The 19,152-nt window shown below is 37.5% G+C and overlaps 1 protein-coding gene across 1 annotated transcript; it reads left to right on the top strand.

Moving 5' to 3' along the window:
- The first annotated feature begins 15,586 nt into the window (after positions 1 to 15,586).
- Positions 15,587 to 18,779, top strand: LOC137727827 (cysteine-rich receptor-like protein kinase 10). Its single transcript, XM_068466664.1, has 7 exons — positions 15,587 to 16,484; positions 16,676 to 16,813; positions 16,956 to 17,083; positions 17,350 to 17,560; positions 17,671 to 17,908; positions 18,018 to 18,168; positions 18,257 to 18,779. Exons 1-7 carry the CDS (start codon positions 15,608 to 15,610, stop codon positions 18,611 to 18,613), a joined length of 2,100 nt encoding a protein of 699 aa, XP_068322765.1. The 5' UTR covers positions 15,587 to 15,607; the 3' UTR covers positions 18,614 to 18,779.
- The last annotated feature ends 373 nt before the right edge of the window (positions 18,780 to 19,152 follow it).

Here is a 19,152-nt window from a genome sequence, read left to right as displayed (position 1 = left end):
AAGAAAGTTGATACAACAAATGTTATATGAAAAATATGATTAGTGTAGCATTACTCATATAATAACATTTTTTATTATGTTTTTCTGTTTAGCATAAGTCATACTTTTGTTTTTTGTTTTTTTTTTTTAAATTAAACAACATCAAATCCACTCCATCATTGTTATATATCATGAAAGACATTAAAATCTTTTTGTATTCTTGTTTCAAAGTTGGTGTGCTTGTAATTGTAACTTATATTTATAGAAAAATTTACAATAAAACTAGTGGATCTCTATTTCCTCTCCCAATCAATTATTATGTTTGCTGAATTAGTCATAGAAAAAGAGAAAATTTTGTTGAATATGTCAACGCAAATTATGAGGGTCTTTCAGGAGAAAAACTTGTGTGGGGCTTGGCTTGCCACTGGATTTCGTTGAGTGGCACTACAATCCACTCAAAACTCGCCATGTGGCAAGTCTTAAATATATTCTTTTATCATTCTTTTATATTTAAAATTTTTATAATTATTTTTTTAACTAATTAATATATTATATATATTAATGTTATGTTTCCTTTTTTATTTCTTTCCCCCTATATTTTTTCTTCCCAAATCCACCCCACACCCCCCCCCCCCCGGCCAACTTTGTTTTGCCGTAGATCTTAGGTTTCAGTACTCTCTCCCCTTTCTTTCTTTCCCAATTTCGTTTCTTTCTTTCTTTAAAAAAAAAAAAAAAAAAAAAAAAAGTTCTACACCCACTCCAATTTTATCATGGAAAGCAACTAAGAATCTGTAAGTTTTTTTTCTTTCTTTATACAGTAGTTGCTTTGATCATGTGACATGAATAACCCACATATACAAATGTAGTAGGGTTATTTTCTTTTCTTTTAATTGGGGGTGTTTGGGTTCGGGTGAGGTTTTTTGGATTTTTTATATTTATAATATGAATTAGGGTATCTTCTATGTTTGCTACCTTCTTTATTATGAGTCTTTAATTAATATATTAGTATAATCTTTGATTTTTTTTTTTTTCAATTGATAGGTTGCTGCTGAGGCAATGGAGTTTGAAGAAGATCTGAAAATCGAAATGGTGGTGCATTCAAACGTTGAACCTTACAGATACTTGGTTGCTTTCCATGATAAACTTGGAGTGGGTGCATAACTTTATTTTATTTTATTTAAAGAAAGAAAGAAAGAAATGAAACTGGGAAAGAAAGAAAGGGGAGGGAGTCCTATGACCTACGGCAAAACAAAGTGTTGGGGGGGGGGGGGGGTTGGGAAGAAAAAAATTAAGGGGAAAGAAATAAAAAAGGAAACATAACGTTAATATATATAATATATTAATTAGTTAAAAAATAATTATAAAAATTTTAAATATAAAAGAATGATAAAAGAATATATTTGAGACTTGCCACGTGGGGGGGGGGGATTTGGGAAGAAAAAAAAAATAGGGGGAAAGATATAAAAAAAGGAAACATAACATTAATATATATATAATATATTAATTAGTTAAAAAAATAATTATAAAATTTTTAAATATAAAAGAATGATAAAAGAATATATTTAAGACATGCCACGTGGCAAGTTTTAAGCGGATTGTAGTGCCATTCAGCGAAGTCTAGTGGCAAGCCAAGCTCCATACAAGTTTTTCTCGTCTTTCAGGGATTGCCTCCTATTATTTAACGTTAATATTCATGCATGCAATCCGCATGCCTTTTGTACCACTAATTCAACAACCTTCAACCATCGAGCAAACAAAGATGTCACTAGATCTTCCAATTTGATGAAGATTACTCTCTCTATAAGGACTCTTAAGATCCTTATAAATACACTAGCCTGGATATTTATTGGGGGACAATCACTTTATTCTCTACAAGACTGGCGTATATAGACAAACACATCTCCTTTACATATCTTTCTTTCATACATATACACACTTACTCTCTATGCTTAACATAGGTCTGCATGCGGCCGTCTACTCGTAGGCATGTCTATGGAGAATTCATCTCCTCACATCTCACCATAGGCTATTCGTTAAGGCTGGTTCACACCATTCTTTCATAGAACTACACCCGTGGATGAATTCTTATTCTCGGAGATATGTAGGCAGTTCTTACCCGATTTAACCACACCGTCCAATCAACCTCATTCTTCTCTCATCGAAGATCATGAGATAGTCCGATTGAGTTCTTGTCTCCGCCCGCAGATGTGCGCGAATTTGTTTCCAACATTCGTCGCTTAAAGTTTTCGATATTTACGCGACAAATTTAGGATTTTGTCATGCAAATATGCTTTAAGCGACGAAATATTCATGGTCATGCAAAGTATCGTTGCACATATGATCATCAAAAGTTGCACATATGATGATCAAAAGTTGAGAGGTATCCCTTAGAAAATGTCCAGCGACATCCAAAGCTTATGTCACAAAGAAATTTAAAAGACATGACTCTTTCTTTGTGCGTATGGGTTTGGTATATTTTTAGATTTAATACTAGATAATGACCGCCTGTGATATTAGTTTGTACTTGGTTCAAGGAAATCTCAAGCGATGACTCACGTAAATTGCGAAATATATATATATATATATATATATATATATATATGAAATTGTTATTAGCACTCTAAAAATCTCATCTGACATTCCAAACTTTCTATAATTAGAAAGAAAAATACACTTGTGAGGAGTGTAGAATGAGATTTTTGGAGTGCTAATAATAATTCCTTATATATATATATATATTAACGGTAAGAATTTCATATTTAGTACTATTTAATTTTTAAGTTTCATTTAAAAATTATTTTTATAAATGAAGATAGTTAAGTCATTCAAATACATCAAAGAAATCATGACTAATCAATTAATGATTAACCATCCATTTATTTGATATATTTGAATGACTAAATAAACTCTGTTTCAAATTATTTTTCGTAAAATGATCTTGAAATAAAAACTAAAAATTAAACGATTTTGATTAGATTATAATTCAAAGTAATTAATCATAATATTTATCCTATGTATGTAATAAGTTGCGGCTAGAGCATCATTTGCATCAAATAAATCATGACTAATCAATTAATGATTAATCATCCATTTATTTGATATATTTGAATAACTAAATAAACTCTGTTTCAAATTATTTTTTATAAAACAATTTTGAAATAAAAACTAAAAAATTAAACGATTTTGATTAGATTATAATTCAGAGTAATTAATCATAATATTTACCCTACGTATGTAATAAGTTGCGGCTAGAGAATCATTTGTTACTTTTGAACCAAAAAATTTTCATTTCCTCGATGGTAGTTATATCAATATCAATATCGAAAATATTCGGACGTTGAACTTGTGACCAATACTTTCATCCTTGAAATATCAATACATTTCAATGTCGATATTTCCATAGAAACCAATACTTTCATCCTTGAATTTGTGACCACAAACTGGGAGAACAAGATCCAAAAAAGAAAACATTTTTCCAAGAATTTGCGACCACAAACTGGGAGAAGAAGATTCAATCCAGTCACACAAAATTGTGACCACAAACTGGGAGAAGAAATTCAATCCAGTCACACAAAATTGTGACCACAAACTGGGAGAAGAAATTCAATCCAAACCCACAAAAGATAAACAATTTTCCAAGACGCGTGGATATTTATATGAAGATGTAATTGATTGAAAATTTAAAGAAAAGGACAAGCAAGAACAAAGTTTGGCTGAAAACTCCACCCATAAACCTTCATTTCCACATGACTTGAAACAATTAGTAATATTAAGAGTAACTCAGTTACTTATTCTCAATTTTTTATATACTTTAATTTCCAATCATTACATATGAGATTTATCGAGCAAGTGACTCGGACTTTGGATTGCTTTTGTTTAGAAAAAAGAGCATCCAGCTTTCTGATTTATACTACTTACCCGAGGTGATCAGTTTAATTAGATTGAATACATACAAAATGGTTAATGTTGGAATGAAAGAATTTTTGAAGCAGCACTAGACGAGAGCTTAGTTTTCTTTTCTTTTTTTCCTGTTGGTAAAATACTAATTGACTAGCTAGGTAGAACTGTATACGAGGCGATGCTAAAATGGAAATTTTGTTTGGACCGTCCGTATAAGGCAAATTCTTGAGTTCCGGAACTTGGGTATATAAATGCATATACATCCATGTAATTTAATCGGATAGCCATGTCATGTCATGTCCTGATATAGGAGGGCTCGGGGGAGAATGATGAAAGTTGAGGTTTCACTGTAAAATTAATTAGCAATATGGAAAGTAGTCTGATTATTTATAAACACATACAATGTCTTTTATTTCTCCGATGAGAGATTCTATCTCAACACGCCATCTCACATGCGATGAATTTTCAAATCTGACACTTGAACAAATGTATTTAATATTTTTTTTTAATACAACAATATATTTACTAGAATAATATCACTAGACGTGTTACTAATTGGCAACAAGATGCATGTCGTGAGAATGAAAGCCTTTTGTAGCCAAAATGATCCCTGAGATTTGCATAACTCATAACTTTGGTCCCTGAGATTTGAAATCAATATAAGTGGTCTCTGAGTTTATCCACCATCAATTATTTTGGTCATTCCATGAAAAATTATATTAAATAAGGACTAAAATGACAAAAATACCCTCAATTTAATAAACAATAGGTCAAATGATTTGACAAAAATTCAAGGTATTTTTGTCATTTTAGCTTTATTTAATGAAGATTTTTCATGGAATTATCAAAATAATTGATGGTTGATAAACTCAGAAACCATTTCTATTAATTTCAAATCTCAAAAATCAAAATAAAAAGTTATACAAATTTTATAAATCATTTTGGCTAAAAAATTGAGGATGAAATGTCTAGTGGTGATGTTTGAGGTAACAATAAAATAGCAATAGTAGCTCAACACCTAGAACGTCCAGCTAAAAGAACACCCAAAAGGAATTCTACAATTCGAAAGGAGCCCAACTGAATACGTATACGGGCCACGCCGTAAAGAGACCAACCCAGGCCCATACGGAATTGGAAATTTAAAAGGAAAATTACCTACCCTAACCAGTGAGAATCAGAAAGGGAAGATATAAAAAAAAAGGAAAAGTTTCCTAATGAAAGAGGAAACCAATACTTCCCTAATCCAAGCAGGATTAGATCTTTATATATCCCAACAGCGTGCTCCTCTTATTCCCACAGTTCCAAGGGTTTCTGCTTGGAAGGAGTTGAAAGGCTTCTTATTTATTTATGAGTTCGTTCCTAATGCAAGTCTCAACTACATCATATTTATTTGGTATTATTCTTCAAGATCTTCTTGTTACATTTTAGCTTTATCTCAAAATTTTATCATAAAATCTCATTCATGTAACATACAACAAATATTATAACCTTGTATGTAGATCAAATTAAGCACGCATAGGAGGCCATAAGAGGAGAGATTTTTCAGTGTGCCTAAAACACAAGGCGGAACTCCACATTACTTATATAGTAACGAGGCAAATGCTTATTTTCCCTAATCAAGATTAGAAAGGACTAACTGGAAGTGTTCAAGTGGGCAAGGGACGCAAACAACAGAAATTCATTATTATTCATCCTCCGCGTGCATGATATATATCTGCTTACCTCACCGACCAAAAACAAATCTCCTTAGGTCTTGGTCTTCATGCAAAGCATTCAAGATCTAAATGGTGTGGATTTGGTGCTAATTCGTAAAGTCCAGCCAATCAAAAAGTACCAACATGCACGCGTGCATGCATGACATAAAGAATTGGGGTTCATCAAGTTAATCTATCAACCAATTAGGACTTCCGCTTTTGGCCTATTGACGGTGACTTAATTCGATCACGGCTAACAACATTTTGCATTTCAATTTTCTCATAATATTTGAAATCGAATCAATTAATTTATACTTTCAAATTATTTGAACATATATGTTCCTTAAATTGATGGCATTACAAGTTTGAGATCCATCATGGACTAACGTGTAAGCTACATTTGCTTCACAAAAACAAAAATATCTCATTATTGAGCTTCGACTTATCCTAAATCAATCCTAAAACGAATATTGATCGTACAATTTGGTCCAAAAAGTGCAAGTGTGGCGTATACGTATGCCAGCCTAGATAAAAATGGTTCACACATACGACATGTCATCAATTTGACGGAGGAATGAACATTCAAACAGACATAAGACAAAAATTGATAAAAAATTCAAAATTTTACAGTGCAACTTGAAAATTTTAAAACCTAATAGCCCCATTTTAAAATTACCTCAAATATGAAAGATACAAAATGTAATTACCCTTTCTTATTATCTTCGTGGATTTGAGAAAAGCATATGCTGTGAAATTAGCTAGCATATCATTCTATCAAAAACACATGGAAAGAAACTTAAACGGGTTCAAAACTACAAAAGCACCGTCTGTCTAAATGAAGCGACGAATATCAAGACCTGAACATAGAATAAACAAATTAATTAACAAAAAGAAGAAGAACATAGAATAGACAAACCTTCATCAGAAAAGAAAATGCAAAAAACATATGGACCAACCCACATGCCAGTAATTGCAGGGTCTAGACTATAACACTACCATCATTATGGAGATTTGGACTACTCATTTTAAATTTTACGACTCTCATTAGTCAATTTTATTGGCCCACCGCACACAAACCATAGGTTCAGATCTCTCTAATTCTCTCTCGTCAATGATCCAGATCTTCGAGTCTTTGGGCTCCAAACATAGAGATTCGGAGAGAATCTCGACACATGTCAAACATTCTAACTAGTAGTCCACATGTCATGACATCATGTCTTTACCTACAAATATGAAAATCTGATGATTAAATGATTGAAATTATGTGTTTTATTGGAAGTTACGAGAAACTTACCCTATGTTTTCTCATGTAATATAACACAATTAATTCCTCGTGTATGTTCTATATTTGAATTTGTTCTGGATGCTGGCCAGTCACACTCACATGTACATATTGCTCGTGACAACATAAACACATGAGTTGAGTTCATCTGCGTGCAACTAGGCTTAGGATTCTTGTGGGGAAATCAAACTTTCTACGGTTCATATATATACTGCTCGGTGCTCACATGTATTGCTACAAGCTACTTGTAAATCATGTGATGTCACCAATAGAAAATAAGCATGTTAATCAATACTTCAGTAATAATTCAATAATCAACAACCATATTATATGGTTTATAAAAATTGATCGAAATAGTTGGTCTCCCTAGCATTACCCAACATTATAAACTTGTTTTTAATTGAACATGTAGATCCAATCAAGCGCGCATAATTGGATTGGAATAGGCTCTACAAAATCATAGTAGGCATTTTTCGAGGACTCATTTACATTCATGAGGATTCTCGACTTAGAATTATTTGTTCGTGCTTGATCGAACACAAGGCAACACCAGTCGAACTGTGGGAACCTTGTAAGTACTTGACGAGGTTACATGGCTTATATTATAATTACGTTAATCTATGTCAATAATCCAATATGTTAGTGACAAAAACAACGTTATTCTTGTTTTCGATATGCAGTGGATATGTGACTCCAGAATATGCAATACATGGGCACCTTTCTGTTTAGTCGGATGTCTATAATTTTAGTGGTCTTAGTTTTGCAGATAGTAAGCGGACAGAAAAATAATTGCTTTCATCATGGAGAGAACGTGGAAGATCTTCTAAGCTGTGTAAGTACTTAAAACTATATGGATATTGCAACCAAGAAATATAATTAAATCCGTAATAATATTTCTACAAATATTACAATCGTTGCAGGCATGGAAATGGTGATGTGAAGGGATGGCTTCAAATCTTATAGATCCCACATTGTCTAACGGTTCAAGAAATGAAATATTGAGATGCATCCCGATTGGGTTACTATGTGTGCAAGAAAATATAGCTAACAGGGCAACCATGAATGCTATTGTTCTTATGCTTAATAGTTACTCAGTCACACTTCTGGTACCCTCACAACCAGCATTTTTCAGGCATGGTAGCGTTGGATCTGACGTGTCTTTGGGATGGAACATTAGTTCAGAGGTGATGGAACATTTGAAAATATAATGAGTAAGTTAGCATTTATTTGTTTCATTTTTGCTTTTCAATGGTGCAATATTAATTCATTCTTGTTTAGGTAATTGCATTAAGTCTTGTGAGGCTTTTATAGAGAAATAGATAGTGACAAACAGAGAAAAGTAGGGAGAAGCCGTTTGTATTACAAAATGAATTTCTTGATTTGCTTATTATATTGATACAAGATATATACAAGCCTATAGTTGACTTTGTACAACATTAAAGGTAACTAATAACTCTTGATTATTTACATAAACAATATGGAGAGAATGGTGGGATCACGTTTTGACAGCAGATGTGGTGGAGAGATTTGTGGTGGATTCAATACTCTTGTCATCCCCCCTCAAGCGAAACGGAACAAAGTGTAGATTGAGCTTGGAACCAAGAAAAGAGAATCGATCGCGGGAAAGTCCTTTGGTGAAGATATCAGCGATTTGATGATGAGAGGAGATGTGTCGAGTTTGAAGGACACCGTGGGCAAGAAGCTCACAAACAAAGTGGTAGTCAATCTCTATGTGATGAGTACGCGCATGAAAAACAGGATTGGCTGCCATGTGAAGGGCAGAGACATTGTCGACGAAAATGCAAGGTGGAGTACGAAGCAGAATGCCTAGTTCACGGAAGAGATAACAAAACAACGAATTTCAACAGCTGTGGTGGCAAGAGCACGATATTCTGCTTCGGAACTAGAACAAGACACGGTGGATTGCTTTTTGGCGGTCCATGTAAGAAGGTTCGGACCAAGAAAAATGCAAGCACCATTTGTTGAGCGACGATCATCAATGGAACCGGCCCAGTCAGTATAAAAAAAGCCTTGAATGGAGAAGTCTGGAGATGAACGAAATAAAAGACCTTGTTCAACAGTCCCTTTGATGTAGCGGTAGATACGTTTGACGGCCTGAAGATATGTTGATTTAGGGTTGTGCATGTACTGACAAACTTGATTAACGGCAAAGGAAATGTCGGGGCGGGTTAGAGTCAAATACTGAAGTACGCCAACCATGCTCCGATAAACATCAGGATCCGAGATAGGATCATCATCATAAGCAGACAAACGTAATGAGGAGAGGAATGGTGTAGGGCTGGGCTTGCACTGGTCCATCTTAAATTTCTGTAGTAAATCAGATGCATAACGGCTTTGAGCGAGAGATAGTTGGCTGCCTCGTCGAGTAACTTCCATTCCAAGAAAAAAAAATGGAGGTCACCTAACTTACGGCTAGCAAAGGTGGTACATAGTTTATCAAGGAACCTGTGAATAGCATCATTGTTTGAACTTGTGACAATGAGATCATCAACGTATACCAGAACATAGAATGAGTATGTAGAGGAATGGTAAATAAATAGGGATGCATCCGATTTACTATGGGAAAAGCCTTGATTACACAAGAAATAGGCAAAACGCTGGAACCAAACGCGAGGTGCTTGTTTGAGGCCATAAAGAGCTTTGTGAAGGCAACAAACATACTGGGAGTGGTTGGAATCAACAAAGCCAGGTGGTTGTTTCATATAAACTTCTTCGTGAAGAATACCATTCAGGAAAGTATTCCGAACGTCAAGTTGCTGCAATGACCAATTTTGTGAGACTGCTAAGGCAAAAATGGTACGGATAGTACCTGGTTTAACAACAGGACTAAAGGTCTCGTCGTAGTCAACCCCAACTTGTTGATTGAACCCCTTGGCGACGAGACAAGCCTTGTGGCGGTCAATGGAGCCATCGGCCTTTCGTTTAACATGAAATACCCATTTGCATCCCACAATATTCATATGAGGAGTAATAGGAACAAGAGACCAAGTGTGATTCTGAAAAAGTGCATCATGTTCCTCTTTCATCGCTTGCTGCCAATGCAGGAATTTAGACGTTTGAGTATAGCTAGTGGGCTCAATGGACATAGGATCTTCAAGGACTGCGGTTAAACCACGAGGAAGGGGATGTCTGGGCGAGTCGTAAGTGAGGGCATTGATGCTTCCAAATTTGCGTGGAGGAGTAGAGTCTGGAGAAGTGACAGGTTGCGGTGAAGAAGCAATAGTGGTTGCAGATGACTGAAAAGTGCTACAGGTGAAGTGGGTATAGGCGCTGCAATAGTCGTGGATGGAGAATGGGGCGTAGGAGGATCAAAACCAGTTGTTGGAATGTTGCTGGGAGACACAAGTGATGCTGCATGCGTTAGTGGTTGTAGTTCTTGTCGCTGGGATGTTGTTGCTGCTTGCTGAAGTGGTGTGATGGGCTGGGATATGGTGCAAGGAAGAATAGGTGCTACCGCATGCGTCAGTGGCTCCAAAAATAATGGTTGATGGGACTGCTCGTGAGGAGGAGAATCTGTCCTGCGGTCTTTATACGGAAAGGTGAGTTCATCAAATTGTACATTGCGAGAAATATACACCTTACCAGAAGCAACATCGAGACAACGGTAGCCTTTGTAGTTGTTGTTGTAACCAATGAAGACACATGGGATGGACTTGGGCATCAACTTATGTTTATTGTAAGGAACCAAGTGAGGAAAGCATGTGCACCCAAATGTCTTAAGAAATCGGTAATCAGGAACTTTGGCAAAGAGTTTTTCATAAGAAAAAACATTCCCAAGATTATGAAGAGGCAACCGGTTGATAAGAAATGCAGCGGTTGTGAATGCCTCCACCCAAAAATTTTGCGAGAGATGAGATTGAGCAAGGAGACATAGACCCATTTCGATAACATGGCGATGTTTGTGCTTAACTATACCGTTTTGTTGTGGCGTATGTGGGCAAGAGAGTTGGTGTGTTATGCCATGATCACGAAGAAAATGCCGAAATGCAAGGCTAGTGAATTCACCACCACCATCTGTTTGTAATACTTTAATAGTGCGATTCAAACGATTTTGAATTATGCATTTGAAAGTAACAAAGGTAGTCATGACATCGGACTTACGAACAAGAGGGAACAACCACACAAATCTTGAATAATCATCCACCATAGATAAATAGTACTTATAGCCAAAATTAGACATAATAGGAGCGGGGCCCCATACATCAAGGTGTAAGAGGTCTAAAGGATATTGAGTCATGGACGTCCGAGAGGAAAATAGAAGATGACAAGCCTTGCCAATTGGACAAATATGACATTTTTTATTAGATGAAAATGCACCACTAATGGGGATGTGGTATTTATTTGCCAAAACTTGAAAGATAACAGTGGAGGGGTGACCCAAGCGAGCATGCCACACATCGCTAGTCGTCCGTTCGCCATAAAACACAAGCTTGGGAGTAACGTGAGGAGTAGCTCTAATATAGTAAAGTTCGCCATAGTTATGCCCAATCAGAAGGAGTTGGCCCGTTTTCTTGTCCTTCACACGAAAAGAACAATCATCCATCTCAAAAAAACAGTGATTGTCATAACAAAATCGACGAAGAGATAATAAGTTCTTCTTAATGGCAGGGACACATAACACATCTTTTAGCAACATAGGTCCATGTAAACCAGATATGGAGGATTTACCGACATGAGATATAGGCAGGTGATTTCCGTTGCCCACAACAATAGTATCAGTACCTGTGTATGGTTGGATTTGTGTGAAAGCGGAAGGATCATTGGCCATGTGATTTGTGGTGCCGGAATCGACCACCCAAGGTGTTGACGAGGGAGAGTCCGCAGTTGCTAGATAGGCAAAGTTTCCTCGGGTGGGACACTGGCGGGCTTTGTGACCATATTCTTCACAAAGTTGACAGTAGCCATCATATTCAAATGTCGGTGGCTTAGGTGGCAGTGACGGTGTGGGAAGAAGAGGTGATCGAGTGTCAGTCGATGAACTGGGGTTAGGCTGAGGAGGATTCCAGTTGGCTTGACAGTTTTGATTTGAAGAACGCCAATGTCGACCACGACAATTGCCTTGTCTAAACGAGTGATGTGAGGAAGATGATCGGTGACCATTGTAGGCAGAATGAGACGAACCAGCACGACGACGAGAGGCAGCAAAAGCAGCGCTACTGGACAAGGAGAAAGTGTACATCTTTTTTATGAGATGTTCTTCTTGAATGAGCAGGTCATAGCAGTCATCGTATGAGAGAGAAGATCGAAGATGAACGGCTATTGTAAACTCTTTATATTCAGGACCAAGACCGTCCAAGAGGCTTTCAATGAGTTCCTCGTCAGAAATAACGGAGCTAACAGCGGTAAGTGAATCCGCAAGGCTTTTGGCATGCAGCAAATAATCAGACATGGACTTCTTTGAATCCTTTTTGAGAGTGCGGAGTTGTTCACGAAGGGTGCGGATGTGAGTCTTGGAGACAGGAGACAAACGCTTTTCGAGAAGAGACCAAGCATTGAAGGCGTAGTTGCAAGGAAGCAGTATAGAGCGGATAGATGGTGAGCAAGTAGACTTGATCCAACTGAGGACAAGTTTGTCCCGAGAATAATTCGAATTAAGAGATCCATCATCAAGCTTCTTTGGAGGTTTGGTATTGGTGGTCACGACATCTTCCAGACCATGAATTTCAAGAATGTCGGAAAATTAGGATCGCCAACTGAGATAATTATTTCTGTCCATGGGAGTATTGATGGTGTGGGAGATGTTAAAGGTGGTGGGGAGGGAAGCAATAGATGCGGCCATGGTTGAAGAATGAGAGGAATCAGAGGAGGCAGTGGAGATTGGGGTGGTGCGGGCGTATAAAGGATCGAACGTTGGGAAGCGTTAGCTTGTGAGAAAGGATGATACCATATAGAGAAATAGATAGTGACAGACAGAGAAGAGTAGGGAGAAGCCGTATGTATTACAAAATGAATTTCTTGATTTGACACGCCCCGACCCCGATATTCCCCGAATACCAGGATAGGCACGTGCTGGCCGACACCTGAGGGTGACGAAAGCCATTTATTAAGTGTAAATGCTGAAAATAAGGGATAAATAAGCTTTATAAATATAAAAGAATAATTAATATGCAAATAAGGACCGTGTTCAGAGCACACCTCTAAGCTGGAACACTAAAAGAAAATTGAATGAAACAAAGGAGTGGGTCCTACACCGAGAGGACTCGAAGATACCGATGCGGAAGTGCCTGGACGTCGGGATTGTATGCCTCGATTCTAAGTCCTGAAGGGGACGCAAAACAAACATGAGTGGACCAAGTTGATATATATAATAAAATAGTTATCAACATACTAACCCCCAGGTTTTATGAAAACACAAATATAATGATAAACATAGGTTTTCCGAAACCTAGCATGTCGTGCAATATCTCAAATCATAATTTGCATAAATAATAAACACTAGTGAGTGTCCGATATAACACTTCAGGCCTCATGCCGGCTCCCCGTCTCTGAGCAGACAGTCAGAGGAAAATGCACTTCATGCCCCTTGCCGGCTCCCCGTCTCTGAGCAGACAGTCAAAGGAAAACACACTCCAGACCCTATGCCAACACCAAACCGTCACCCGGGACGGACCGGATCTATCCCTACGTCCCGTAGCGGAAAGGACCACTAGGTAAGTATAAAACCAGTGAACATACATATATTGAAAATCAATTTCATAGTATAAAGTCATTCATCATCTATACTATAAAGAAGTGTTCTAAACATGTTCTAAATATCATATCGTCATCCATCAGATATTCTATAAGAACATGGGTTATAGGAAAAATAGTAATAATTCAAACTAGCCTTAGTAAGCATGTTATCTCAAAACGTTTCAAAAAACATAATCGTAAAATCATGCTTTTCTGTGTATGCAATTCTACCATTAAAACATGCATTTTTAGAAGGGGTCCACTCACAGTACTTCGGCGTCAAAAAGCCACGCCACTAGCGAAGATGGAAACGCCACAAATAATTGCCCCTAAGCACATAAACGGTACATTTAGTCAAACTCTACTCAAACGATTGAATTTGGGAAAACGGACATCGGAAACAGATTCAGAACGTCGAAATTAGCCTAGGAGGGTTCCAAAAAGTCAACGGTCAAAGTCAACGTTGACCGTTGACCGGTCAAAGTCAACGGTCAGACCGGGTCCGGGTCAACGGGTCAAACGGGTCTGGGCTTGGATCCATGTTGGGTTAAAGGGTTTGGACTTGGGTTGGATCTGGGTTTGGCCTAAAGGGTTTGGGTTAGGATAATTGGGTTAGGTTTTTAAGTGGGTTGGGTTGTGCTTGAACCCATACGGCCCAAAGGCCCACAACAGGGTGATGGGTTTTGGGCTAACAGGCCCTAAGGCCTAATTAAAAAGGGGAAAAATGGGTTTGGGCTGCAACCAAGGCCCTAAGGCCTTTTGGGTTTTTAAAAGAAACAAAACTAAAAATAAAAATAGAAAGGGTGAGGGTATTGGGCCAGAAACCAAACAGGCTCTAAGCCCGTGGGTGTGGGAGATGGCCCGAAGGCCTGGGTGTTTTCTTGGGCTGGGTTTCACGCCGGAGAAGAAGGCCAGAATTCGGCCGGAATTTAGACAAACTTCGAACGTCCATAACTTTGTTAATACTCGACGAAATCAAGTGATTCAAAAATGAAAATCGTAGCTCTTGAAGAGACGAAGAGAATGGTACCTCACACGACGTCTAACTCGCCGTGGTTTGGCTGGAAAACACCTCGAAAGTCACTGAGGTCGCCGGAAACTGGGTAAGATTCAAATGAGTATAACTTCTTCAATACTCAATGAAATTAGGTGAAACAAAAAGGAAAGTTGTAGTACTCAGCGAGACGAAGAGATTGATACCTCGTACACCGGCCAACTCGCCGTGTTTTGGCCGGAAATTGCCTCGAAAGGGGCGGTGCTCGCCGGAAAACTGGGAAATGCCTCCGAGGTGGTTTCTTCGTGGTTTGACGTCCAAAACACAACCACAGGGTTACAAAAAAGTTATAGGTGTGGGCATGGGTGTGTGTGTGTGTTCTTGTCGGAGGAAAGAGCACCAAGAGGAGGGGGGGAAAGAAAGAGCACGGAGGAAGAAAGAGAGAAGAGAGAAGAGAAGACTTTTCAGAAAAAGAAAAGAAAAGGGCAAGGGAACCGGGGACAAAACAGGGGGTGGGCCCCCTTGGGCTCACCAATTAAGGCTCAAAAACAATTTTAAAAGAAAGGTATCTCCAAACTTAATGAAAATACAAAAATACTCATTTTCTTCCGTAAATTCAGGAACGAGTTATTACATGATTTTGCTTATCATATTGATACAAGATATTTACAAGCCTATAGTTGACTTTGTACAACATAAAAGGTAACTAATAACTCTTGATTATTTATATAAACAATATGGAGAGAATGGTGGGATCACGTTTTGACAGCAGATGTGGTGGAGAAATTTGTGGTGGATTCAATACTCTTGTCAGCTTTGTGTAAGAGAAAGACTAAGAGTTGTTTTGGGACCAGTACTCCCAGCGTACCAGTCAAACGACGACTTTGATTAATTTGGCATGTCGCCCACCACTCCCATCTCTATCAACCTTACATCCTCATCACATGCATTGTATACAGTGGGGTGTTCTTCATTCTTCATATATAGAAATCTAGCAAGTTTTCTGTCATAATTATAAATTTATAATCCCCTTTTACAAACCAATTTCAGCAAAAATATCAAACAATGCCAGCAATGGTTTCCTCAAGATTTCTATACTGCCTCTATCCCATTCTGTTTCTCATGATTAATCAAGCCCTTGGTCAAGTTCCAGATTTTCTACACCACTTCTGTGTAAACGAGAATGGAAACTATACCACCAATAGCACCTATCAGACAAACCTCAACCGCCTTCTCTCCTCCCTGCCCTCCGAAGAAAACGGTGACGGGTACGGTTTTTACAATGCATCCTATGGTGAAAACTCGTCGAACGAACAAATTTATGCAATCGGACTTTGTAGAGGAGATGTCATGGCGGAAGATTGCCGCACCTGCCTAAATAACTCCCGATATGCTCTGCCTCAGCGTTGCCCTAATCAGAAGGAAGCAATTGGTTGGCACGACGAATGCATGCTACGCTACTCAAACCGATCCTTCTATGGCGTTATGGAAGCTAGGCCTTTTTTCTATGTGCAGAATCCTAATAACATATCGTCGTCAGGCCTGGATGGATTCAACCAAGAGCTGAGGAAGGTAGCGGACAGGATAAGAAATGAGGCTGCAGCGGGTGGTTCTCTTCGGAAGTTTGCATATGGAAACGCAAGTGTCCCAACTTCCCAAACAGTATATGCACTAGCGCAGTGCACGCCGGACATATCCAAGCAAGCGTGCAGTGATTGCTTAGGCGGAGCTTTTGTAGATATCCGCAAATGTTGTGAAGGGACAGAAGGTGGGAGAGTTTTTAGTCCTAGCTGTAACTTTAGATTCGAGGTTTTCAGCTTCATTGACCCTACAACTTTTACACCATTGACATCGCCGCCAGGCCCGCCACCAGTGCCACTATCAATGCCACCATCAGTATCTTCTCTTCCACCATCAAACAATACCACAAATACTTCACAAGGTATGTATGCACAACGTATATGTATGTATACTCCATTACATACACCTATGATTCTAGTAATTTGCTTTACACTGGTCTCCATTTAATTGATCAATGAAAAAACATATATTTCTTCTCCTCGTACCGTCGAGATTTTCTAAAAAATTAAAAAAATTAAAAAAAAAAGATATATTTCTGATTTTACTTTGCAGGATCGAAGAGCAACAAATCTCGGATTGTCATCATTATTTTTGTGCCAATTATTGCTTCTTTGTTACTAGTTATGTTAATGTGCTTTTGTCTAAGAGTACGGAAGGCAAGGAAAAAGATTCAAAGTAGTTTAGTTCCAGGTACGTACGTACTGTGACAAAATAAACACAGCAACATTTAACTCAATTTCCTTCGAGTGGAGAAGCTTACTACTGTTACAACATCTAGATCTAACTATTTTAGATATGAACTTATGTAAATTTTGTTAAATTTGTACCCCAGGAGAAGATGCGGACGAAATGGGAAGGGTAGAATCCTTGCAATTCAATTTTGACACCATTAGAGTTGCCACAGATGACTTTTCTGAAGCCAATAAACTAGGACAAGGGGGATTTGGTTCTGTTTATAAGGTAATATATATATATATATATATATATATATATATATATATATATATATATGTATCTATGTATATATGTATGTATGTATGTATGTATATTGAAGAATATAAAATCTCACTTCATACCTGACGAAATAAAATACAACATAACAATTATTCCACTATTAGTAACACCGAGGCCGGCTTATTGTGATAAAACCTAACATGCCTTTGAAACCTTGACAACATCACACGGGCAACACCAATGCAAACCTTTTTGTTTTGATACTCTTCCAGGGTAGGTTATTGAATGGAGAAGAAATAGCAGTGAAAAGGCTTTCCGTAAATTCTGGACAAGGAGATTTGGAGTTTAAAAATGAGGTCTTGTTAGTGGCAAAGCTTCAACACCGGAACTTAGTTAGGCTCTTGGGTTTCTGCTTGGAAGGAATTGAAAGGCTTCTTATTTATGAGTTTGTCCCTAATGCAAGTCTCGACCACATCATATTTGGTATTTATGCATCAGTGTGATCTTCTTCTCCTTTTTGGCTTTAATTTCAAAATTTTATCATAATGTAACATACAACAAACGTTATATTCTTGTTTTTAATTAAAATGCAGACCCAATTAAGCGCACACAATTGGATTGGAATAGGCGCTACAGAATCATAATAGGCATTTCTCGAGGACTTATTTACCTTCATGAGGATTCTCGGCTAAGAATTATTCACCGTGATCTCAAAGCTAGTAATATATTGATAGATGAAGAAATGAACCCCAAAATATCAGATTTTGGCATGGCAAAGTTGTTCGTGCTTGATCAAACACAAGGCAACACCAGTCGAATTGTGGGGACCTAGTAAGTGCTTGACGAGTCTACGTGGCTTGTATTAGAATTGTGTAAATCTATATCAATAATTCAATATGTCAATGTTAAAAACAACATTATTCTTGTTATTGATATGCAGTGGATATATGGCTCCAGAATATGCATTATATGGGCACTTTTCTGTTAAGTCGGATGTTTATAGTTTTGGTGTCTTAGTTTTGGAGATAGTAAGCGGACAGAAAAATAATTGCTTTCGTCATGTACAAAATGTGGAGGATCTTCTAAGCTATGTAAGTACTTGAAACAACATGCACATTGCAATCAAGAAAAATAATTAAACCCCTAATTATGTTTCTACAAATTTTACAATCGTTGCAGGCATGGATATGTTGGAGGCAAGGGACAGCTTCGAATCTAATCGATCCCACATTGACGAATGGTTCAAGAAATGAAATAATGAAATGCATCCACATTGGGTTTCTGTGTGTGCAAGAAAATATAGCTGATAGGCCAACCATGAATGCTATTGTTCTAATGCTTAATAGTTACTCAGTCACACTTCCAGTACCCTCACAACCAGCATTTTTCAGGGATAGTAACGTTGGATCTGACATGTCTTTGGGATGGAGGAATAGTTCAGAGGTGATGACAACCGGGTCGGATCGATCCAAGAGCAGCTCTGTCAAAGCACCAGAAAAAGAGGTTTCGATGATAACCGAAGTATATCCTAGATAACTCTTTAGATGGAAACTGCATTTCTTTTTATTATGATGTGTAATTTAGCGTTTACATGGTTCATTGTTCTTTTCAATGGTGCAACAATTTGCTCTTGTTTAGGTAATTGCTATGAGCTTGGGACCTTGTGTGAGAGATTAAGGACTAGTTTGGTATTGCTGTATTTTGAAAAAAAAACTGTTTTTATTATGCTGTAAAAATAATCAGTTGTGAAATAAAACAATTAGATATTTGGTGTTTTTTTAACCAATAATATTATTTACACTAAAGGGGAGGGGGTATGCTTAGTCTCACAATGGGCTAGCAATAATATAGTTCAAACTCGTCTTTGGCAAGAATTGAACCTAGACCTCTCACATACAAGTGAAAATGAATATCACTAGACTGTATTACTAAATGACATGTATTTGGTGAATTAGATTTGCAAAAGTGCTTTGAGTCCAAAAGTAGTATCGAAGTGTTTAATAAACTTTTATATAAAAACATAATGAATATGTATAATTACCTAAAAAGACACACTATTCATCCCTATTTTATTA

This window comes from Pyrus communis, chromosome 3, assembly GCF_963583255.1.
Source record: "Pyrus communis chromosome 3, drPyrComm1.1, whole genome shotgun sequence".
In the NCBI taxonomy this organism is placed as follows: Eukaryota; Viridiplantae; Streptophyta; class Magnoliopsida; order Rosales; family Rosaceae; genus Pyrus; species Pyrus communis.
This window is presented reverse-complemented; position numbering and strand designations above follow the sequence as displayed.